This window comes from Oreochromis niloticus, linkage group LG8 (genome assembly GCF_001858045.2).
Source record: "Oreochromis niloticus isolate F11D_XX linkage group LG8, O_niloticus_UMD_NMBU, whole genome shotgun sequence".
Classification (NCBI taxonomy): Eukaryota; Metazoa; Chordata; class Actinopteri; order Cichliformes; family Cichlidae; genus Oreochromis; species Oreochromis niloticus.
This window is the reverse complement of record NC_031973.2, coordinates 10,188,954-10,213,401: the sequence shown is the minus strand read 5'-3', so window position 1 is coordinate 10,213,401 and position 24,448 is coordinate 10,188,954. Positions and strand designations below refer to the sequence as shown.

At 42.5% G+C, this 24,448-nt stretch overlaps 1 protein-coding gene across 5 annotated transcripts in view; it reads right to left on the bottom strand.

Annotated features, from left to right (window-relative positions):
- Nucleotides 1–134: 134 nt before the first annotated feature.
- Nucleotides 135–24,448, bottom strand: part of usp54b (ubiquitin specific peptidase 54b) — a 51,166-nt gene continuing 26,852 nt past the window's right edge. For 4 of the 5 annotated variants that reach the window (XM_019362470.2, XM_019362467.2, XM_019362469.2 and 1 more), the window contains 14 exons: nucleotides 21,577–21,711; nucleotides 20,126–20,239; nucleotides 19,908–19,990; nucleotides 18,093–18,198; nucleotides 14,567–14,713; nucleotides 11,823–11,972; nucleotides 11,060–11,252; nucleotides 10,652–10,834; nucleotides 10,105–10,324; nucleotides 7,861–8,241; nucleotides 7,651–7,778; nucleotides 7,388–7,546; nucleotides 2,758–2,905; nucleotides 135–530 (listed from right to left, as the gene is read on the bottom strand). In XM_019362470.2, the coding sequence (XP_019218015.1) occupies nucleotides 275–530; nucleotides 2,758–2,905; nucleotides 7,388–7,546; nucleotides 7,651–7,778; nucleotides 7,861–8,241; nucleotides 10,105–10,324; nucleotides 10,652–10,834; nucleotides 11,060–11,252; nucleotides 11,823–11,972; nucleotides 14,567–14,713; nucleotides 18,093–18,198; nucleotides 19,908–19,990; nucleotides 20,126–20,239; nucleotides 21,577–21,711 (2,403 nt within the window). In that variant the 3' untranslated portion in view covers nucleotides 135–274. The remainder of the gene's footprint in view (nucleotides 531–2,757; nucleotides 2,906–7,387; nucleotides 7,547–7,650; nucleotides 7,779–7,860; nucleotides 8,242–10,104; nucleotides 10,325–10,651; nucleotides 10,835–11,059; nucleotides 11,253–11,822; nucleotides 11,973–14,566; nucleotides 14,714–18,092; nucleotides 18,199–19,907; nucleotides 19,991–20,125; nucleotides 20,240–21,576; nucleotides 21,712–24,448) is intronic. The other variant, XM_019362472.2, reaches the window with a different exon arrangement.

Below are 24,448 nucleotides of genomic sequence, written 5' to 3'. Positions count from 1 at the left end.
CCCGCGGGGGAATGGGGCCGCGGTGGTTGCCAGAGCGGCGTGAGAGGTTTCCTTTGCCCGGAGGCTTCCAGAGGGGAAGACAGGGGTGGATTAGAGGTCGGAGGGGGAGGAGGTGGGGGAGGCTGTGTGTGAGTGGGTTCAAGGTGTGCGGAGTGTGAGGTGTGTGTGACTTGTGTATCCCAGAGACGCAGAGGAAGCGAGGGCAGAGAGATGGCTAAGTGCTTCCCCAGTGGTCTGACACTCACCCCCCCTGCCTGCAGCAACTCACACAGCCTCACCCCTGTCCCTCCCTCCCATCCTCCCCCTCCTCCCCTCTCCTGCCCGCGCATCCATCCTCCTCCTCCCCTTGGCTGGAAGGTGCGCAAGGGTGAGCGATGCTGAGGGTGAGCGGGGTCGAGGGGAGGGGGGCGATAGGGTGGAGGGGCGGGTTCTGGCCTTGGCCCAGAGCAGCATCCCTGTTGGGCGTTGCCTGGTCCTCTTCCTCCTCCTGACTGGGCGTCAGCAGTACTTGGACCGGGCCAGGCTGTTCACTGGAGGACACAAAAGAGGGAGCGCGTCAGTCAGCCAGCAGCAGGACAGAAAAAACAAAGCTGCTCTGACGTCAGGTGAGTTACTGCATAGAGGGAAGGTCACGACAGCACATCAGGTAAACAAACACACACACACACACAAGCTCACTTACATACCGAACAAACAGCCTTGTGCAAGCATCGCTTCGTGTATGAGATTTCACAGCCATGCTGTTTATGAATCAGGCACAAGCTCAGCTGCACTGACTGACTGATGACAAACTTAAGGGTCTGATTTGAGCATTTCCATCTTGCACAGAATGTAATCAGATTTCCACTACTCTGCACTGGTGCAGTATATCAGCACTGAAAACAATCTATGATATAGACTAATTCAGTCTCATATCCTTTTATTGATTTGCATACATTGATAAATGAGATATATGATATATGTTGAACATTAGTGGATTCTCTCAGAGACATGAGACACTATTAATGTTTGTGTGTGTGTGTGTGTGCGCTTGTATGTGTGAATAGAAAGTCTGTAAATTTGCACATCTATGTCTGTGTAGTGTGCACAGACACACGTGTGTCTACGTGAGCACCCACCCCCATCCCCCACTTTAACTTTCCTGTCTCTTTTCAGCGTTAGTAATTACCCAGCAGGCTTTGCAGCACCGAGCTATAAATCAGAGGCTTATGTTGATCAATAGAGGAGAGGAGGAAGGTAATAAAAGAGGCAGAACGCTGAGAGCTTTGCCTCCACCTCCTCTTTCCCTTCAGTCTCGCTGTTAACAGTTTGGATTTACAATTTATTATTTTAGAAAAAAAAGTTTTACTCCAGTTTAAGCTGAGTTTTAATGAAACACAGACTAAAATCAATATTAACATGGCTTAGTTTGCACATTCAATCAGTCTCTGGTCTCTGCTGGTTCTTCAGAGTGGAGCGGCAAAACTAATTACAAGATCTAACAAAAGAATATTTGAGGTTTTAGGAGTTTAATGACCGCCCTTTAAGGCACCTTTGAGATTAGTTCTCGATTATACATCTAATTTGCTGACTCAGTAAGAATCTAAGATCGTGAGAAAAGATCAGAACTTCACAATAAAGCCCACTAAATTCATCTTTTTTTTTTAATTCTAGGACTTTTTGTACATTTTTTGCTCTTGCATATGTTTAAAATCTAAAGACATTCAGGAGGCTATCAAAAAATTGACAAACAAATGCAGTGAGTTTTCCTTGGGAAACAGTTGGGATCATTAATTGGCAAAAAATCTGCAGGTCAATAACTAAACTGACCTTTTCAACTAACTTTCAGCTCTATTTTTTGTAATGTTTTCATCATTAAGCCTCGTGTCTCTAATTGCATGTGTTGCATCCAATTGGGAATTTTTAAAACTATGTGTGTTTGGATATCAAGTCATCAGTGCATCTCAGATTCTTAATACTTTGATCTTTCTGAATATTAAATCTGATGAAACTGATGTTAAAACTCACTTTCCCCTCCTTACGCAACAAAACTAACACATCAGTAGGAAAACGGACTGACTTTCTGTAACAGACAAACACAGAAGCAGAGAGCACGAAAACAAAGCGCGGCACAGGATCTGTGACTGCAATCGCACGGTAGCACACAGGACAGAAACACAGTGATGGACTGCAGCTTTGCAGTGCACAGAAGGACAGATCAGCAGCACACAAAGAGCAGAGGGAAGCCTTGGCAGCGCAAAGCTACAAAGAGCAGCACAACAACAATGAAGGGAAGCGGTGAAGCACAGAAAAGCAGAGAGAAACTCTCTCTCCCTCTCTCTCTTTTTCTTCTTGATGGCAACACAGAGAACAGCAAAGCAGCTTTTTACTGCATTGCAACAAACACACAAACACAAAGCGGATAATAAGTTGCTGTATATAGTCAAGGGTGTGTGTTTGAGAAAACGTACACATTCAGACACACACATACACACAGAGCTGGATGTGAGAGTGCAGTGCTGGGGGGGTGGGTTACAAAATCAAGCTTTCTGGGATTTTATCCAGCCAGAGCTGAAGACACACACATGAGGGTGTTGAGGCGTTTTTAGACAGCCAGCACCCAGAGGGGACACACAGAGGAGTCCTGAGGTGGGTTTGAGGACAGCTTGAGCTTGGACAAACACGAAGTGAGGGAGGAAGGGGAGGGAAGTGAGGGGTTTTGAGGTGATTTCGAGACAGGCACCGCTGTGGACACATAAGGGTTGACAGTGGTGGTACCTGCGTGGGCCCTGTGGGCGGGCGCTTCCTGTCTCCCGTTCCATTTCCTGTTCCTGCCTGCGTTTGATTGGGGCCCCAGTGCTCCTCATGCACGCAGCTACAGCCAATCCGCTATGAGCGTTAGCCTCATGCAGGGGTCTGAGCACAGCTGAGGATGTTAACAACAGAGCAGGAGATAAAAAGGAGAATAAGACAGAAAGATATAACGACAGAGTGGCAGCGAGAGAAAGTTTGAGGAACGGAACAAGAAAGGAGACACGAGGAGGGATGAGAGTAAACGATTATAATACAAAAGGAGAGAGAAAAGAGAAGCAGAGCAGAAGGAGTGTTTGTGAGGGGGCCAGCATGCATTAAACTCTGCTGCTGTAAATCAATGTGTGAGTATTTTACATAAGTAAAGAGTTGCAAAGTGGGATGTCCTCAAAACCTAACTTCAATCCCCAATCAGTTTGGTGAGAAATATCCAATCACTTAGAAGCTTACAATTCAGGTTTTTGCAGCAATAACAACAAGTTTTTACTATTGTGTTCAGAAGAAACTGGATCCAACACTCAACAGCTGCAATCAGTGGCTTTTAGATAAATGTAGAAACTGTATTGCTGTGTTTCCTCCAAATTTACTGCAAATTTCTTCAGTGCCACAGCTACTGCTGCTAGTACCGAGGCTCACAGATGTCATAGCATTTTGGCATTTAGTGCCTTTTGCAATGCCAAACTGACAGAAAATGCTCTAAATAAAGCAAAAATCTCACCTGACTTAAATTTGACTGCTCCCTCTTTCAAGGCGGTCTACTTGTGTACCTCTTGGCTGCCTCAAATGCTGCGTCTTTACTTAAATCACTCTGTGGAGGTCTCATTCTGACCACTTGCATGTGCCCATAATGTTCCTTACACTACCTATCCTCACTACTATGCTCGCTTGATTTAAATCCTTGCAGCCCCATCCCCAAAATGAGACCCAGACAGAAGGTGCAGAAAGAGGCAACCTTTTAGGGGCGATTAACAAATTGCACCACATAAACCTGTTAAATCTTTAAAACTGAGATTGTGAAACCATGAAAGAGATTTTTTAAAAAAGCAAATGAAAAGTTAAAGGCGCATGAAAGAAAACAGACCCCCGCTCCGTTTAATGCACTCAGATGTTTTGCTGCTTAAGTCTTCCTTTGTTTGGTATGACAACCAGCTTATGCAGGCTCACTGTCAAGTCAAAGTTTGTGCCTCTTCTCTGCCTGGGCTACATTGTTTACCCTGATCCTGTGATTTCAACTTGCACAAAACTGGCAGTTATGTTTTCTCCGAGGACACCCTCTTGTTTTCAAGCTGACAGACACTGACAATATCATAAGAGGAAACAATAGGAAGATTTCATAGCAGGGACCCAGCATCTTTTCCCACTTAGCAACTCTAATGTAATCGCATTAATATACTAACTTGTACTGTTGGTGACTCAAAAATTGAACATTAGATAAATGAGTTGAAATTGAGGCTGCGTTCATGAAGCCACATACACCAGACAAGGGAATAAACTAAAAAGATATTTCCAAGTCCAAGGTTTTTTTTTAGTGTGCACTCTCAGTGGTGTTAGTTGGTTATAAAGAATGCACAAGTGGACAACAAAAGAGCAGCCATCATCCGTTTTGGCTTGAGTTTATAGACTTCTGATTGATAGAGGCAGAAGAAAGGAAGGCGGATGGCAGCTCTGTTGTTGCTGTTGGCTGTAACATCCTCTGAAACACTGAGGCAGATTGTTTGAAGTGCGCCCGAATCCATCGATACGGATGTGGGAACCCAAATTCTGTTACACAATAGCACTGATAGTGATGCCATCTGTTCGTTCACAACTCGTCCTTTCACTTCATCAAGGTTGAATGTACTCACAGGGGTGAGTGTCAGGTACATGAGGCTAAACACAGTGAAGCAAACACAGTAGGGCAGACAGGACACAACATAATAATCCCTGATGTAGATTTAGTTAGTGCTGAGTAGGAGGGGAAAACCTGAACACCTGCAGTTTATATAAAACTCACTTTTGCACACCTAAACACACACACACAGACAGGTTTTCACAATATAACATGACAGAAAAGTATCTTTTGTGGATGGACTGATCAAATATTCATGAAAAAGTCACACACACAGGAATATGGACACATACTTTGGGAACACATATGGTGTTCCCAAAGTCGATCTAAAGTCAAGCCTGAAGTCACACAGGCCGTGTCCGAGTCTTTAATTTGAATGCTGAGTCGAGACAAGATGTGAACATAATTCTTTCAATGCTATTTATAAGCTGGTAGCTGATTTGCAGCTGAGGTTGTTTCAGGTATAACTACTTAAACAGCATGAATGACTTTGTAAGTGGTGCCTGACACGAGCTTATTTGTTTTTAATTGCATAAACAACATTTAAGATGTTGATTTTGTGTGTGAGCGTGTTAAAATTTGCTAAATAAAGCTAAATAAAAGGCTGAAAGTATGAGAAAACAAAACATTTGACTCAATGAGCATGCTAAAGGAAAAACTAACTGATGTCATCTGCTTTCAGCTGAAGTTATACTACTTCTATTAACACCAAAATGCTATCCACAGAGCTGCATTTCTGTTGTGGCTAAATAGCATGTGCAAAATATACTGTTCAGACCTGATTAAAGGAACAGCTGAAAGTTTTTGTGATTCTGTGTATAACAGGTAAAAATGCGTATCTGGCTAATTTCCAGTTTAATGCTGTCTCCCTGTGAAGCACTGCACCAGCACTGGGTGCAACTAGTATGGAAGTCCCATTCTGACAAGCTGCACATCTGCAGTGTGTGCTGGATCTCAGTTCAGTTTAATTCAATCTCATTTCTATAGCCCCAGATAACAATAACAATCGCCTGAATGAACTTTATATTGTAAGATAAAGACCCTGTAATATTATAGAGAAAACCCCAACAATCAGATGGCGACAGTGGGACGGAAGACCTCCCTTTTAACAGGAAAAAACCTCCGGCAGACCCAGGAGCAGAGAAGAAAAGCCATATGACGCGACTGGTTTGGGGTGAGGGGAAGGGGGAAAAGGGTGAAGGATGCCTAGGCTCCATCACCTGATCCAGCCCTAACTATAAGCTTTATCAAGAAAGTGGATTTCCAGAAAGCAATCTAAAAGCTGAAGAAGTGCAAGCAAAAGCCCAGAAATGCACAAGGAAGCAACCTTAAAGTGAAAGTTAGCTGTATTTTTAACCACGAAATGAAACTCATAAGATTTAGAATTTAATTTGGCATGATTTTTTTTTTTTGGCAGAAGAAATTGAAGCTTTCAAAGAAAACCGGGCATACACAAGGAGAACGTGCACGCCAAAGTTAGAATCCAGAACCCTCTTGCTGTGAGGGAATAATCACTAAACCAGGTGGAATTATAAAACTTTGTGATCGCACTTCATATGAGTCAGGCACCCCCATGAAGCAACTCTGAGAGTCTAATATTAGAGCCTCACGTCCTGGTACATACCCAAATTTTGAAGTCCATATGCACAGTTTATTATAGACATTTAAAGTCTCAGAGGGCATCAAGTTGAGTAATTATCCCAGAGCCGATACCGATTCTCCAGAGACGGAGAAGAAATCACAGAACGTTTTGTCACAGGCCACATAGCAATACTCATTAACTCACTGTAAAATTAATGGAATGACCCTTAAAGTGTGACTCGAGTCAAAGAAAGACACAATCTAAAGCTCACACCACAACACACAGGCACCCACATCATTATAGACCACACAAGAACAAAAAAGGTAGAGAAACACATTTTTGGAAGCAGAGGAATACACACACTGTAAACTCTGGAGGACAGCCAGGATATCAGAGCACTGAACTTGGATTGTGCTTGTGATTCTAAATAGGAATCACCCAGAAAGAGTTTCCCGCTCTGTGCCGGTCAGTGAACGCCCCACAGGAGTTTCCATTTTTGTAAAAACTAATCTGACAGGAATTTGTGCCCTGCTCTGTTCAGCTACACTGAACACAGCTGGAACTGCTAGATCCACACACACACAAACACACACACGTCCTCTGAAATAAAACACACTGAACTAATTGACGGATAAAAAAAAAATAAAAAAAAAAACATCAGAGAGAGACAGATGGAGAGACAGACCAACAGATGGGAACGAGGACAAAGACGAGGTCAGACAGACACATGGACGTACAAGTCACTGTGACTGTTAATCTAGACACAGGTGACCTCAAAGCTGCCCTAGGCAAGATTTTAGCATAAATATACATGTTATCAGCATAAAGCATAACATTTTAATACCAAAGATACCTTTTATTTTTTGGAAGCACAAATTAAGACACGGAATTGTCTAGATGGGCCTTTGCTACGCGGGTTTCCGCTTGGCGCAGCTTTAAATGCAATTTTGAGGTGTAAAGGTTTAAACACATTAAATTTACATAAATGGTTTCTCACTTATCAGCTGTTGTATAAGTAAATCAGTGTTGATGCGGGCAGTGAAATATTAGGAAAGATCCATTAAACATAGGCAAATGAAGCCCAAATGTCATTCCGCTGGAAGTATTTCATAAGCATATAACTCCCGTACATATCCACTACCAACTTCCAGCCGCTGTTTTTCTATTTTTCCATATTTCATCCATACCCTGGTGTTGGAGCTGGTCCAGGTCCATGAATTTGCTGGGTTTGGGATTAAATCCCATGGCTGCCTCCCGCTCCGCCTCCCTTCGCTTCTGCTGTTCCTGCAGCCGGGCTCTCCTCACTACCTCCTCCTGAAGCTCGTCCAGCTCACTACGCCCTGGGCCTGAAAACACACACACACACACACACACACACACAAGAAATATGGGGAATGAAAATATTAATCAATTTAAATGCATGTTGAAGAAAGTAAGCGTAGACACACACCTGCATTAGTGCCACCACTCCAGGTAGGTGGGGGCAGCTCCTGAAGGATGGCACTGCTGCTCTTGGACTTAGGCACTGAACGCCATGAAGGACCTGACATCAGCACCCGTTTTTGTTGCCCCACCTCCCTGTAAACAAAGGAAAAGGGTAAATGAAACGCAGAAATGTTGATAATGCAAACACACAAATCTGTATCTGTACGTTTCCTACCTGTCGGGGCTGCTGCTGTTCCTCTCACTGCTCTCGTAGCCACTCTCCATCCTCTGAATCAGACGTGGCTGGTGCTCCACCCCTCTCAGAGGTGGAGGGGCAGGGGGACCCATCGTCCGCCCGCTGCCCAGAGACCTGGGCTGCCCAACCAGCCCAAACCCCGCCTCCAACTCCCCGATTTCCCTGGCTTCTACTTCTTGCAATCCCAGCTGTGGAGCAGGTCCCGCTAAAGGGAGTGAGTCCTGAGGCCCTGGAGGGAGAGGCGGGCCAGGCACAGTGTTATAGCCCACAGAGGAGCCTCTCTGTCGGGTGAAGATGCTGTCGATGTTCAGCGCTTCTCTCCTGGGCCTCCAAGTTGGCCTGTAGCGGCCTCCAGAAGAACTAGAGAGCAAAGAAAAAGGATTCAATGCTGAACATGTCTACTGACTGAAATAGAAATATGGTGAAATCCTACACAAATTAGTCTTCTGGTAAAACGTATTCAAAAACTGCAAAAGAAAGTAAAATGTTCTGCAGAATGTCTATTTTTGTTTATGATTCTTTTACTTAAAAGTACAACATGTATAATTTTTCTTGTGTTAAATCCCAATTTCACATTGCACAAGAGATGAGAGTGAACAGTGGTTGCCAGGCCACTGATTGGTCTTTAGGCCTCTATGATTGTCACAGCTCCTCATGTTGTTAGTGGCTGTGTGTCTGCAGAACAGTAATACCTTTATTTATGTGCCCATAATTTAGGGTGTGCTTTAGAGAAGATCCAAAGTGACATCTTTTCAAAAAATAGAGTACACTAATCACTAACATAACAAAATGACCACCTTGCATTACTTTATTAGCAAATTTTACAAAATAAGCACTGCCAGATTCAAGCGGTATAGCTAAACTACAACTAACTTACTTACTGTAGCTTTTTTGCTAGCTTACATTACTGCAGGCAAATTCAAATCTCAGTGAAAATGCTACTTGGCTAGCTTGACAAGCTACCTGCTAATGTGATCCGTGATACTAACTTGTCTATAATGTTTTGATTTCATCAAACAATAAATCTTGCAAAGGTGTAAAATGTTCCTTCACAGAACTAGCCCAGAGTGATGCAAGGCAGCGGCAGTTAGTCGGCTAGCTGTAACTCAGCTAAACAGTCTGGTGATAGAGCTCAAGAGTGAGGTTACAGACTTTGATTGAGAAGCCAAAGCAATCTAACCAAGCACAAGTCTGTATGATATCAACCTTATCTTAACAAAAGCACATTTTATTCACATTGTCACTACTGGAAAAATTAAATTGAAACAGCAACATTTCTGATTGGTGGAGGTCGCTGTTACCAAGAATGCAAACTTCAGTCAGGAGTGAAGGACTGTAACATGTTGATAATGAGGCTATACTTTGTTACATACACATCACAAAATACAAAATATATTCCAACCTTTTATTATACACCAGTATGATAATGAAACCTATTAAATTCAAGAAGGCTGAAATTCCTTTGTTGTGGAAACTAGATTTACAAAGCGTTGCTGGATGAGAAGTTTCTTTACCTTTAAATGTAATTATGTAAACAGTCTTGCACCTTTGGCCTTTTTTTGTTTTCCTTTATTTTATTTTATCCAAATCAAATCTTTTTATGGTCACGACTCACCTCACAACTGTTTGGCTTGGTTCAGGACTGAAAACTCGTTATATAAGGAAATCTCCACTGACATTTCACAAATGCCATTTCAGAAATAAATTGAAAATTCACTTCCAGAACCAGAACTCTTAAAAAAGTGGGCATTCACAACCTTTGAGCATGTGCCCCACAATAGGATGCTAACCACAGTTCACTTAACATTCTTGTGCATCTTTTTTCTTTAAGCTGTGTTGTGTTATTATCGCAAACTTTCACTTAAAGATCAGAAGGAACAGACTGCTGTGTGTCTCACAGTGTGCAGAGCTGTTTAACTATGAACTCAAAGCGAGGAATCTGAGATTTTTCCTCATCTGCATTTTTTTCTAACAGGCTGAAGGGCAGCGTATTAACTTTTTAATTCAATCTGGGTTACAGTGTTGAAATATATATATATTTTATAGTTGTATTGAATGAGTAGCCTAACAACATGAAAATAAGCTCCATATCTAATAAGCACTTCTACTTTTTCCCCTGAAGAGATGTGAGTATTTACGTGTGATTTGAAGAAGGCATTACCGTGAAATATTTTCATTGCTTTCACCTAATTCTACAGCCGATGTGTACGAGTGCTGCAGTACCTGGACTTGCTCTCACTGCTAGTGCTCTCATCCTCCCAGTGGGGACCCCCAATCCCGCCCTCACAGCCCCCAACTCCGGAAGAAGAGGAGGAGGACAGAGGACGGGAGGAAGAGGAAGAGGAGGTCAGAGGCCTGCGGGAGGAGAGGAGGAAGACAGCCGTCTCCTTGTACTCCTGCAGCGGAGGAGAGGGAGGGCGGGGAGGACCCTCCACTGCTGACTCTGAACATGGGAGAAAAGGAAGAGAAAATAAATCCAATAACATTTTTATTTATCCCACGGGGGGCAATTATGCAGGCAGCAGTGCAAATAAATGTGAGAGTAACCACTAACGAGGCGCATAACCTGAAGACTCTGCAGAACCCATTTCACTTCACCGAAACTTGAAAACGCATAACTGTTTGCTCTTAACTATATCAACAATGATACTTTCTGCATCTCCCTGAAAACACTTGAGTATTTCCTGTTATTTTTTAAACCACTGGGGTTTCTTGACTGAAGGTGCAACTGCATTTTTTTTAAGGCGAAGAACATTTGGAGTAACATTACCTCCAGCGTCAGCACCAAGCGGCGGTGTGCCAGTGTCGTAATTACAGACCACTGTGGTCTGGGATTCACTGGAGAGGTGGCTGCCTGTAGACTGGTGGAGAGATCGGCTGCGAGAACCTCGGTGACTCGAGCTGTCCGTCGAAGAGTCCGTACGAGTATCGCTGGATATGGATGGCTCCCGACCTATGGGAGAAAAGAGAAAGAGAGGTGACCTTTTAGGTAATCCTGTATGCGCATATGTTTCCAGTTAAAGGCATGATAATACTATAGCACAGGCTCTGCAGTATGCAGAGGCAGATTATAGGGTTGAAGGTCAGAGCTTTAAAGCTATAACCCCGCATGTTCTCAAATGATAAAGACAGATCAACCCGATCTGATATTTAGCAGAGTGTATCATCTTTGCTGTACCAGAGTCTTCACTGTCGTAACCAGCCTTGCTGCTGCAGTGCTGGAGCTCCAGCTGCGGGTTGGAGCTGGTACAGGGGTTTGGGCTCTCCTGCAGTATCACCGGCGTCCCACGGGGGTCAGCGTAGAGCAGCAGCAGGGGCTGATAGTGGCCTTTGATACAGCGAGACACTACGTCCTTCCACTTAGGGCCGATCTGGAGATGCAGAGCACACACACAAAACCCCACACAACTATTATATTTATATAAGCACACACACATAAAAAGGAAGTATAACTATCTGTTTTAGGATATAACGTTACTCATATTCCTCTAAAAGTAGAAGGTCAAATACACTTTGTGCTGCTGTGTCTTCATTGATATCAAATTATCTCAGTCAATAATCTAATATGACCCTCATTGTGAACTATGATTGATAGTCTAGGACAGGTACATGCACACAAGTTCCTTCTGTTAATTCTGCTGAGTATTCATGAGGATTTTTTTTGCCTTTAGGAAAAGGACTCACACTTAAATTACATAAATAATATGAACACAGTTCTTGCACTGAGATTTAAGCGCATAGATTTAAACAAAGACAGGGATTAAACCTTAAACACATAATCAATCTCAAGCTGCCACTACTGCAAAAGACCTGACTGTGCAGCACTTAAACTAACATACAGCACAGCTCCTGTCATTCCTGCTCTCACAGGCACAAGTGAAGATGCAGCAGATGCTCCTCGTGTTGCAGCATGCAGATTCGGGACTCAAACTACGTCTCACCTCTTTGACGTGGGCGTCGTCGAAGTACATCCACTTGCGTATCTTGGTCTGGAAGAAGAAGGTGGAGTAGTGCTTGCCATAGTAGCACACCATGCCCACCAAGTAGAGCTCCGCCTGGCGAGCCCTCTCCTCTGTCACACGGTAGAACAACTACCGAGAGAGAGAGATAGGAGGGAGGGGGAGGAGACAAGAAGGGAGGGGGGCATGCAGGGGAGAGGTGTGCGGTATAGGAGAGAGAGAGAGGGAGAGAGAGAGACAGAAGAGTTAGTTAATGTGAATACAAGCACATTTTTGCTCACCTAGTATATGCTGTATGCAGTAATTCTTCACTCTCCTCACTTTCCTCTGCTTGCAAACCGCACACAACCCTACAGTGCTGCATACACGCTGCAGTTTTTGAAGCGGAAATGATGCACGGCTCTCACACTCATCTCTTAGTAAGGTCACTTGCTCCAGATGATGCTGCCAGTAACATGCACAGACAAAGGCAGTGTATTGATAGCCATATGTATAATTCTAGCCATTGTGCTTTGATGAACCATATATCTCCACGATTCAACATAATAAGCTAGAATAAATCTAGTCCTGCAACCAGCAATTGCTTTCATTATTTATTATTTTGAAATCTTTAAAATATCAGAAAATACATCTTAACAAGTTTGCACAACCACAACCCTTTTGTCCATCCAACAGCCCATAAATCAAATACATTCAATTTCTGCAGATAAACAACAAAGATCAGCATGAATTCCTTCAAAATTTAACAGCTGATTTACAGTTAACTGAATATAAAGTTTGGTTTACTGCAGCAGCAGCACTACAGTTATCTAATCTGAGGAGAAACAGGGCATAAAAGTGCAAAAAAGGAGGATGGGTAAGATACAGAAAAACAGCAAGTGAAAGTAACTGTGGAGGCAAATCCACACACTTTTCGTAGCTAAACACAATTTGGAAAATTCAATAGGTAACACCTCAGATTTTCTTATTCAACAGCTTGTTTTTTTCCTCACAGCTGCAGGATGAAAACAAGAGACAGAGCAGCAGGCGGAGACAGAAGATAGAGGGAAAAACTTGAGTCACTGTAACACATATTCATATTCACTAATCCATTATTCATGGATATCACTTCGAAATGCGGCTGGAGATGTAACAGGGGCATTAAAATGCATCAACATTACTCAGTCATGACGCGGACTATCAGAGGTCGAACACGTGTGTGTGTGTGTGTGCGTGTATGTGTGTGTGTGAGAGGTGTAAAAGCTGCAGCTGTAAATGGAGAAGTAGCGTTCTGAGCTCTTTATAAGAAAATTGAAAGTCTGGAAGATTGTGTCGTATCTGCACAGAATTTGTTGTTTTGTCGTGCTGAACTTGCACATGTTTGCAAGTTATTGTGTATTTGTTTACACACACACACTGAAAATACATATACATCCATGCTTGTGCTTGTGTCGGACAGTTTGCATGTGATAATGTGCTGAAAAATAATTTATGCATGTGCTTACATCTAGCAGAAAGCAGTTTGCTGTAGATCAAATTACAAATTACTACTCTTGGTCCGGAAATCTAGGAATCTACTGTATTCTGATTTTTCCCACCCTGGACCCTATTCACTTTTATAACAACTCTCCAAAAGGTATGAGATATGCATAAATGTTTTGTTTATAGAAAGAACTAAGACTAGTAGACTGTGATGCATTTTCTCTTAAACAAAAGAGAGAAACAAATTTCAGTGTATGATTGTCAGGCTTGCGCTCTGGAGCATTGCCACTAATCTTCCATGAACCCTTACTTGAAAGGACAGAAAACCAAAAAACTCCAGCACTCCTGCAAAACATTAGCATGCAAATACACTCGGTATGCCAGTATGCATGCACTGTTAGCAAGAGATTACAATTATTTGGCTCTAAGCTTTTAAAAACATGCAAATTTTTCCTGTTGGTGGCACTACAGTAAAAGTTTGTTAGTTTTGTTTTTTTGTTTTTAATTGAAATCAGTGTGAGAAAACCCAGCAAAAAAAGGTTGTATTTACTGGTTGTTGAAATGGCATCCCTTTATATCTAAATTTGACTGAACCTTGAAAGGAGACCTCTTCTTTAACAAACCCAGAACCTTCTTCCTGTGAGATGACTCTATAAACCACTGCAGCACTGTGCAACCAGAGTATCTGAGAACAATAGGCTTTGACTGTCCAGAGTGCAGTACAAATAAGCTCTGCAAGCAAAGATTTTTAAGAAATCCCATCCAGCACTAGTTTGTGTATTTGTTTTGTTTTATTTGTTGATAATGTGTTGCTGTGTAATTGCAAACCTTTCAAACCCAAATACAATGCAAATAAGATAAGATATGCATGCGTTTGCATTTTTGAACAGTAAAGTGTCATGCAGATGTCAACTAAACTTTTTAAATGTCAACAAATTTAATCGTAGACGTTTCCATTGTTCTGCAAAAAAACCAACGCATTTTCACCTTCACTTCAAATAAATTCAAGTATTTATGAGTATTTTTACAGACCCTGACTGGTTTTGAAATTAGTCTTGAAAAGGCCCAGGGGCGTCTGGTGCTTGCTGGGAGTTAACAGCCCTTTTGATTCACATGTACACACTGCACACAAAGCTATTTTAGCCACAGAATATTAGGGGAATTACGTCTGTGTATTCATGTCAGTTTGGGCTCGGCTGCTTGCATAGAAACGCACGACATACGCTAATTTTGCTCAAATGAGTGTATAATGTGAGGTCGCTTACATCTCCCAGACGCAAGCAGGTTCCCAGGCTGTGTATGACATCCTCTGCTAGGTCAGAGTGGTCTGAATCCCACACCAGCCCGATGGACACGATCTCCGGTGAGTTCATCAGCACCCGGCGGATACGCAATACCTCCCCACAGTTACTCTGTGAGAGAGAAAGGACGAGAGGAGGTTAACAAACAAAAAAAAGAGTGCGTGATTAAACAGCTTTATTCATCATGTGTGATGAGGCTACAGAGTGTGCACATCACTAAAGCCATCCCTTTTATTTGGCAGTAATGAAGACGCACACACACGGAAAACCTGAACAGTAGGAGCGTGAGGGACAGAGACAAAAGGCTAAAAAAAACAGAGAAATGATGAAAGGACTGTAAGAGAGAACGACAGAGGAAGAAGTGCTGTGCTGAGTTGTATTTGTCCCTTGGGCCTTCTGTTGAGTTCAGAACCGTGTGTTCTGAATCCTTCCTTTGAGTCATGACCCACCACAGAGCTGGTGCACACAGACACACACACAAACGTACACACATGTACACACGCAAGCATGCACGCAGTGCTGGCAGAGCGGGCTCGGAAACAGCCTGAGAACACCCTGGCAACCAGACACTTTGCCAAACACAGCACTCGCACACATAAGCACAATCGCACACAGAACTCTCCCTTTGTGGGCGGCGGGCCGTCTTGCACTGGCACCAGAAATGGCAGGAAGGTATTTTGCCAGGGTCTGCTTCTCAATTCTCAGAAAGGGACACAAACACAAGCCAGGGAGCAGCAGCCAACCAGCACAGCACTGAGACACGAGGCTATCTGTATGCTTAGGACACATGGATGGGACACACAGCTTCAGTTAGCCCTCAGCGCCGAGGGGAACAGCCGCTGACAACATCATTCATCAAACGGTTGTGCAAACAGATTTGCTCTGCTTCATAATACAGCATTGATCGGTGCAGCCTCATCGTTGAACTTTATATGCAAAGATTTTTTTTCCTACCAATCTTTTTCTTATTTTAATCACTGTGGCCATGCAGACCTTTCCAAGACACGGAGAGTTATATAACAGGGCTGCTGGTCAAATGATACTGTAGGTTTGCAGTATGCTGATTGTGGCAGTCTTCAGATTAAAATGACACAACGCTTGTTGTTGTTGCTTCCTGACAAATGAAAGAGCAGCGGAATTAAAATGCTATCTCATTTTTAATAATGGAGTCACTGAAGAGATTGTTCATGGAGGATTGATAAATGCCTAAACCACCACAGCTGATGAGAGAGGCTGTAAACAAGCCAACAGTTTAGCTAGATTATGTAAACCGCTTTATTATATCAATAAGGATCACAGCCAAATCTACAAAAAATCAAACACGCAGGCCCATTTCACAAGTCATTTGTCACCACCATGGTCACTGACTGCATATAATAAATGTATCATTATAGATAATCCATATATCAGGCCATAAATCTATGATCACTTATATATGTGTACATTTGAATCCTGCACAGCCAGCAGCAGCCAAGTATGTTAAATAACAATTCTAATGTTTTTCTTTCATTACATTTGAGAGTGACATGTCTTATTTTTTCTAACAAATGAACAACTACAGTAACTATAGTAATAGATTACTTTGATGGGGTAACATAGCGGTGCACTGTCGCAGATCAAACCAGTTGCTTAAATCAGCTGCAGTATAAAAACACTGCAGTCTAATTCTGGCTGGTTCTGAAGAAACTTGGTTACTTTATTACAGCACAAAAATGCAGTTTGAATTTGGCATCCAGGTTCTGAGCTCATGAGTATCGTTTAGATATGTTACGTAAAAACTGGGGAGCGGGTGGCATGAAGGTGTGGTGGTTAGCACGCAACACCACACCACATGCGTACTCCAGCGTTCTCCCACAGTTCAAAGACATGCACGGGATTATGCTAAGTGGTGACTGCAATTTGGCTGCCGGTGTGAATGTGACAAATTGGCGACCTGTCCTGGATGGACCGTGCCTCACGCCCTGTAACAACTGGGATAGGCTCCAGCCCCCCTGTGACCCTGAACTGGATAAGTGGAAGAAAATGGATGGATAAAATTGGGGCATAATAAGTAAACAGCCCTCCCGTGGGTGGATGCTGAGGTGGTGGAAGGGTTGAAAATAGCAGGCAGGGATGCCAAGCAACAGCACTAGTACATCGGAGGGGAAGATGAGAATTTCTGCAGCTTAAATTGTGCATTTATGTTATATGTGCTCTGAATTAAATCACAGTATGCACTCTATAAGTCTTATAAGACCTAAATGTTTCAATTAGATATATACACACCATTTCCTACTCAAAAAACATGAACGGGTGCACTGAGTAAATCCTATGAGTAAATAGCGTGTCACATTAAAAGACTACATATAAAACATGAACATTTTTATTTTTTTGTCACGTGTCACAGTGATCCAGTATAATGTCTACATTTTGATGAACATCTGAAGAGCTGAAACGCTGATCAACACATCTACATATTCACTTTATTGCACTGATATTAGTTCACACCTCGCCAAATTTCAAATCGCCTGTGCAAAACTTTGCCATCAATCACATTATCCAGTCCTCACACTGTCCTATCTTCAATCTCACACCTACAGTATCATCCAGCAGCCTCGCTTCCATCCAAATACCATCACTTTGTTTGAGCAAAGCCCAAGGTGGTATTAACAAAAGATCAGCGCTGCAAGTGATGGAAGATAAACACAGACAGGTTGTGTGTCTCCCGTGGGACTGCGCACACAATGCCAACGTTTACCGTGGTTAAAGAAGGGTGTGTGTTAGTGTGGCTGCAGCAGTGGAAGTGGTGATTGTGCTGTGTGACGAGAGGGGCAGCTGCTCGCCCGTGCCCAGAGAGGAGGCTCTTTGTACAGATACTTTGGCAGACAGGGGTGGGTGTGTGTGGCCAAACTGGATCTATTCAGCAGCAGCACTTCCCCATGTGGCATCGCAACACACAAACCTGCAGAACAAAGGAATCATTGAAAATTCCTCTGTTCACGTGCGCCATTCTTTCTCTTCCCGTTATTGCTTTTACAGTTCGCATTTCGTGCACGGCTCTTACTCCAAAAATACTCCGTCTTCATGTATAATTTCAAACCGATCTTCCTCTGAACAACCAAACGCAGTTTTCTCCCGCAAGAAGAAGCTGATGATTGCCATCATTTACTGTACGGGAGGTCGACGAGGACAACTTGGAAAATGCTTCCCGTAATAGAAAGTGAGGAGAAAAATGGGAAGAAAATGCAAATGAGCCGCTGATTATGTAACACAGACCCGCCGTAGAGAGAAGGAGGAAAAATAACAAAGAAATGATGAAACAAGTGCAAATTATATTTTCAGAATGTGATTTTCACCCTGCTTTAGTTTCCTGATTACATTCTTCTCTTGATAAAAGGGAAGCAAAGAACTTGAGCATGGAACGGCACAAAACGAAATGCACGTTTTCTGTGCACGTCGAAAGGCGTGCACGTGCGTCATGCAAAAGTGTCCTGTGTGTGCACGTTCTCACAGGGCAGTTGCGTAGGTCTCCCATGTTGCTGGCGTTGCGGAGCAGTTCTCCAAACATGTCCGGCGTGGGTTTCTCTCTGCACTCCAGCATCCTCACTGCCTGGTTACTGCAGCATTGGATACACACACACACACACACACACACACAAAATAAAATCAAACACCCGGCGAGTGAATGCATCCCAGAGTTAGACCAAAAAAAAGGAAAACTTGATAAGTTTGTTTGTTTCTTTCTTTGCATTTAGATACCGATGCTGGTAATGAAAAATCCCTCCACAGTGGGTAACTTTGCAAGACTAATTTGGCAGATACTAAGATACTTTTCCTAATGCAACTCAGGATTGAACAGGAGGTCTTGCACTCATTAGGCAAATGTGCAACACACTATACTACGAAGCCAAATGAAATTTACTCCAGTATTTCTCTCATTTCATAAACGTTTTATTCTTTATATGAAAAAATAATAAATGAGAAAATTTCTAAACCCTGTCTGACTGATGCTGATCTTTGACCCCACTGTAGTAATTGAGCATTAACTATATATCAGCATTACTGTTGAAGAAGTTCTTCTACAATTATCCACTCAGAAGGCTTTACTTGTGGACCATAAATGCATTTTTCTAGAACAATCTCCTTCACTACAGCATAAAGCAATGAGACTTACTAATACTAAGCTCTGTTTATCCCTTTTAAGTACAATTGTCCTCTGAAGGACAAGCTCAGATACACGTTATAATTCTCTGTGAATACAAAATAAACTTTACAAATCTGTCTCAGGCTTGGTACCATGTACGGGATAATGCGTGCATTTATTCGGCATTGTGCTTTTCTTTTTGTTTGGTTGCTTTTTGCTTTTTCTAGCGACATATTCCTTTCCTTTAAGAATAACAATTTTAAAAACCTGTCCTCCTCCCAGCCGTTCTCCTCGCCTCCTCTCACCTCTTCCATTAGCCTGAAATGAACTCAACCTCTTCTCTGTACACTCTCTCACTCGATTTCAACCCCTTGCTCAACCTCTCCTCTTCAGATACACAGTCAGACGAGGAGTCTAAGAAAGCAGAAAATACAACGACAACAACACACCGGCCGGGTACACTCTTGCACCGTGTGCTTGAACCACGCATTTGTTTTCTCTTTTTGGTGCCCTCTGATTATCTTACTCATGTTGACTTTTGCATATTTGCTTATCTAGACTGTAAACAACAGGCTTCACTAAGGGTAAAAATAGCTTGGCAGTGCTCACAGGCACAAACAGAGAGCGGTGGTACCTCTGTGCCCCACAACTACTTTTTGAGTGTTTATTTGTACTTTTGCCCCCTCCCCGCCATTCATTCCTCTATTTCCTCGGCTGTGTTTCATTTCCAAACGGGATATAGGAGGATCTATCCTCTTATTTCTGTCTTGTTTGGCCTTTCCGGAGCCCTCACTTCAACTTATAGATTTATGTCGGCCCCTGGGTCCGCTAAATCAAACACCTGATTGATCCCCTGCTCCTTATTTCATTGATTCGGCACATGTGCGATTTTTTTGAGTACGCACACACCCTGCATGTGTATTTGCCAACACAACATCATCTACCTGTACATGGGGGAGTTGTTTTGCACATCCTCACCTGCCCTTGCACGAAGATACACATGTGTGGACGTAATGTGTGATTGCCACTCACGGTTCAGTAAGGGACCCGTGCAGGGAAGTAGGGAACATGCTGTACCTTCCTTTACTGCTACCCCACCACAGCTTGCTGCCAGATTTACTGCAGTGTGTGTAGGTGTGTCTGTGTGTGTTCAGGTGTGTGTAGGTGTGCGTCTTGTCTTACCACAGGGATGTAGTGGAGATATAATGAACCATCTGAATGAAGGGCAGGGGGTCTGATGTGGCTCCACAGCTGTTACACACACACTGGAAATGAAAAGCATTCTGAGGTTCATACCAAGATGTCGCGCTCATGTTTTTTGGATGGTTTAATTAATGCATCTAAAAAGTGAAAGATGTAGCAGCTCTTTGAAGGGGCAGAAGGGACAAACATCCCCTTACCTGTTCGAACAGAGTCATGGCAAACTTCTGGTGTGGAATACAGTGTTTTGCTGTGCAGATGTCCTCTCTACTCTCTGCGCTGATGTGGAAGTGGATTCGCATCAGGAGGTTCTCCTGAGAAACACGTGGGAAAGACATCAGCTAACGTGTGTGGTATATACGGGAATATGGTTGGTTATAGTGTGTGTGCGTGTGTGTGCATGCGCGTGTTTGATCGCTCCTCTCTGTTGGTGCTCTTGTTAATCTGACCGTGGGAGCTGCATCTATATTTCATAAGAAGCCGACGAATTCCCTGACTGAACACATTTACTACCAATCGATCAGACAGCGCCTCTCAGGCACACACATAAAACACACACGAAGAAAGAGAGAGGCACAAAAGTGGCGAAAAGAAAGCAACAAGAGGGTTTGAAAAGAGGAACGCGCCGAGGAAGTGAAGTAACAGAACCTGTGACTGGAGCGTCACCAGAATATTTTAGCATCCGCTCCATGTAGAACTCAAATATTTTGGAAAGATCAATCATTTATTTTAAAAATTTTTAACTCGGATCCTGGGGGAGCATATACATTTAGAGGAAATGTATCAATCATGTACTGTACCCTTTAATGAACCCGATGGAGAGTGATTGCTGGAGGTTTCTGGCTGTCCCTAGGTGTACTATTCTGAACCAAGACCTCCTTGTAATTGTTTTGTTTGCTAGCACACAGTTTGAAGACTGCAAACACCTGCGATCTACTTACCAACTGTGAAGCCAGAAAAAAACAGAAAGGGAGAACATTAAATTAAATTTGTGCCTCTTGAATCGTGTTGGCTGCAGCACTGAGGGACAACATTCAAACTGAAGATGAACATTCTCAGTTTCCAGCTGGTGTTGCACATCTTCAAGTTACACTGCCACAGTAGTCCAACTGTGGTTACTGTGGGGAATGCACATTGTTCCCTAGCGACTGAAAGTTGCCAGGGGATGTTTTAAATGATTATGTTTTCTTCAGCTATCAGAAAGGAGTAATGATTTTATATTTTGGTCAGATTGTTGGCCAACAGAATAAGATAGCTGTTTAAGTTTGGTTGCAGAGCTCCTGAAAGGGCACTCAGGGGAGATGGTGTGTTTTCCCATTAATTTCAATGTTTTTCGTAAGCTTGAAGATACATCGGATGAGATGACAAGGAATCCCTCACAGCATAACAGTGTAACAACCCAACAGGCACCGGCGGTGGAGTCACAAACACAGAGAGTCTAAACAAAAAGTGAACACTCCACGCTTGTCAAAAGACATATTTCTTTGAGGCTGCTGTGCTCCATATCTCCTCTCCCCTGAAGGCTTCTGACTGCAGTAAAGATGTGGGAGTTCCTCAAACACTCGCTCAGATCAGCCTTTAGGCATCCCCTCACCTCTCTTATTTATGTGTGCAGGTGTGTGTGTACAGATAAATGTTGTCGCAGACTCACAAAGCACTCAGCAGCGTCGTCCATGATGCCCAGCTGAAAGCGCTGTTCGTCCTGGAAAGTCTTGGCCAGAGCGCTCCGCAGTGCATCTGAAGGCAAGACACGCTCACTGCTGAACTGGAACTGAGCAAAGATACTCTGCAAACAGAAAAACATCCACGAATCTGTTAATTTTTTTTCTTTTCCTCAAAGATCCATTACTTTACTTTTTCACAGAGCAGATCAAAAACCTCTAAACACAGCTGCCCTGTAAAGAGGAACCATGTTCTGTCAAATGACCCATAAAACAAAGAAACACACAAACACAGCTAGTTGTCATCTTGTCAGGGACAAAAGTGCGGCACAACAAAGTCCGAGCGGACTAAAACAAACGGCACAGCTGGCCTCGATATCAGACAGTATCAATAATAAATGGCATTTGTAGTGCACTTTTCTCTGACAAAAACAGCTCTGAGAGTGCTTTGTAGCCGTAAAACAGAAACCAAATCAAACTGTTGCAGGAGGCTCGGAGAAAAAGCTAGGCCACTGAAGTGTGTTTTGAGGGCAGCGATCAGAGTGGAGCGGAGGATCAGTCATTTTGAAGAGGAAGGAGATGGCAATGTTTACGTTCGTGCAGGTGTAGCGACGCAACGCCTCATTTGTTAAGTGTTAAAATTGTGTCTCTCTTTATCATCACGCAACGTCTCAGAGTTTAGATGGTGAGCCACAGGAGAGTCCTGATCCCCTCATTTAGGCATTATACTAGTCTACTTCTAACTGTGCAGCTATATGAAGTCATCTATGTATATTCTTTGATTGTTTGAGGTAATATCTATCAACACAGGTCACACAAATTTCTAATCAAAAAGGATTTTACATTTTAATACCATGGTGTAAGCAAATTTTATCTCCCTTTTTAAATACATTTGGAACATCAACTGCTGGGAAAAACTGATAAAATGTTTCTAATTTCTTTATAAATATTCCAGGTAAATAATTCCTGCCACAATATCATAATTCTGTATTTTTTGATCAGATTAATTTTAATAAGATTATTTAACACAATTAATAATTGATTTTTTTGGCATTAAATTCAATAAAATTCATCTGAAAACCAAAGAATCAGCTGTAAACTGAACTGAAGATGCCGAGCCTGGCGGGGGGTGTATTTTGGCTTTTAGGAAGCCATTAGCCACCACTGTGAAGGAGAGAGGTGTGCTGTGTTTATAAGACAGGGTAAGGCAAGAGAATAACTGCACAAAGAAGTAACGTTGATCATCTTGTCATTTTGGAATTTTCGGAAGCCAAACGTGTATTTGAATATAAAATTAGATTAATGAGACAAACCTTATTACCTTATTTGGTCAGCTCATTTTTGTAAAATTGCCTGTTTGACTTAAATACCTTAAATCCTAGATGCCAAATTTTAGTGGTTGACAGGTTCGCTCTGATAAAACTGAAAGCTCTATACCTCCAGTAATTCCACATACAGCATACTTGTTTTAATATTTTGGTAATATAATATGTAATAAAAATAGATATATTTAGAGCAATTTTGTAAATATTACTGCAGAAATAATAGCGCTGTACTTACTTGGGTCTCATGCAATACACCTGCTAAGGTTGAATTAGATTAAATTAAGGGACTAGATGAACAATTGTCAATTCAATTTCCATTCAATTTCATTTATATAGCACCAAATCACAACAGCTGCCTCAAGATGCTTTATATTGTAAGGTAAAGACGCCACATTAACACAAAGAAAACAGAGAAAACCTCAACAGTCATATGACCCACTGTGAATAAGCACTTTGGTGAAAGTGGGAAGGAAAAAGTCCCTTTTAACAGGAAGAAACCTCCAGCATAACCAGGCCCAGGGAGGGGCCTGAGACAGTTGTAAATAGTGGCAGTAGCTGCAGAAAAAGCAGGGGCACAAGAAAATGTTGTCTGAAACTTAAGCATAGTGATGTAGGTCTTAACACAAGCACTTCACCCAGTATTGAGTTCAAGCAGAGACACCAAGAGCAACTTTTGACTGAAGCTGGACGAAGGAGAGCTGCAGTGTCCAAAGAGGGAGAGATAAAAGCATGGATGGACTTCCTCCAGACTGCCAACGGATAAAAATGACCTAATTTTTTGATGGTAAAAATTCTCAGTAGGGGGAAAGAAAAAAAAAAGCAAAACCGAGCAACTATTTTTGACCAATACTAAAACAGCCCAAAACAGAAATAAACATAAGTCGCTCTGACATGTCGGAGCAGTGGTTGGTGCTCTGCTGGTTTCCATCCCAGTGGTATTTCAGTCACTGATTAGATGGCTGCACTGAAACGCAGCGGGTGCTCTGTGTCTGGAGGACTTAGAAACAAAAAATAAAATGAAAAATATTCTAACACAGTCACAGTTCATCAGCATCCATGTGTCATGATTATGCCTACATTGGTTCCATTTTTGTTTGGTATCCAGAAATATAAGATCACGAACACAGTTAATTTATCTTTATATCTTAAACACCAGCAAGTACTCCTATTTTGTGAATGTTTTTCCATCTATCCCCAGGTTACTGAATCAGTGCAGGTAAATATTGGAATTGTTACATGTGATTAATTGCATTATGGTGAAGGTTTTTAATCGCATTCAACAAAATGCTTATCTAGTTCAGGGTCCAGTGTGTGCTGGAGCCTAACCACCTGACAGGCAGGCTCCAGCTTGAACAGGTCGCCAGTCTGTTGCAGGGCTAAAACACATTTGACACTTAAAATATTCTGAGTGGGTATAACTTTAAATAGATTAGAGCTAGGCAAGCTAAAAAAAAAGTTAATCAGTTAATTCCTTAGCTTCTTAAAATCCACATGAATGCCAGCGAACCTCCTCCAGGTAGTTTTAGATTGAACTTTA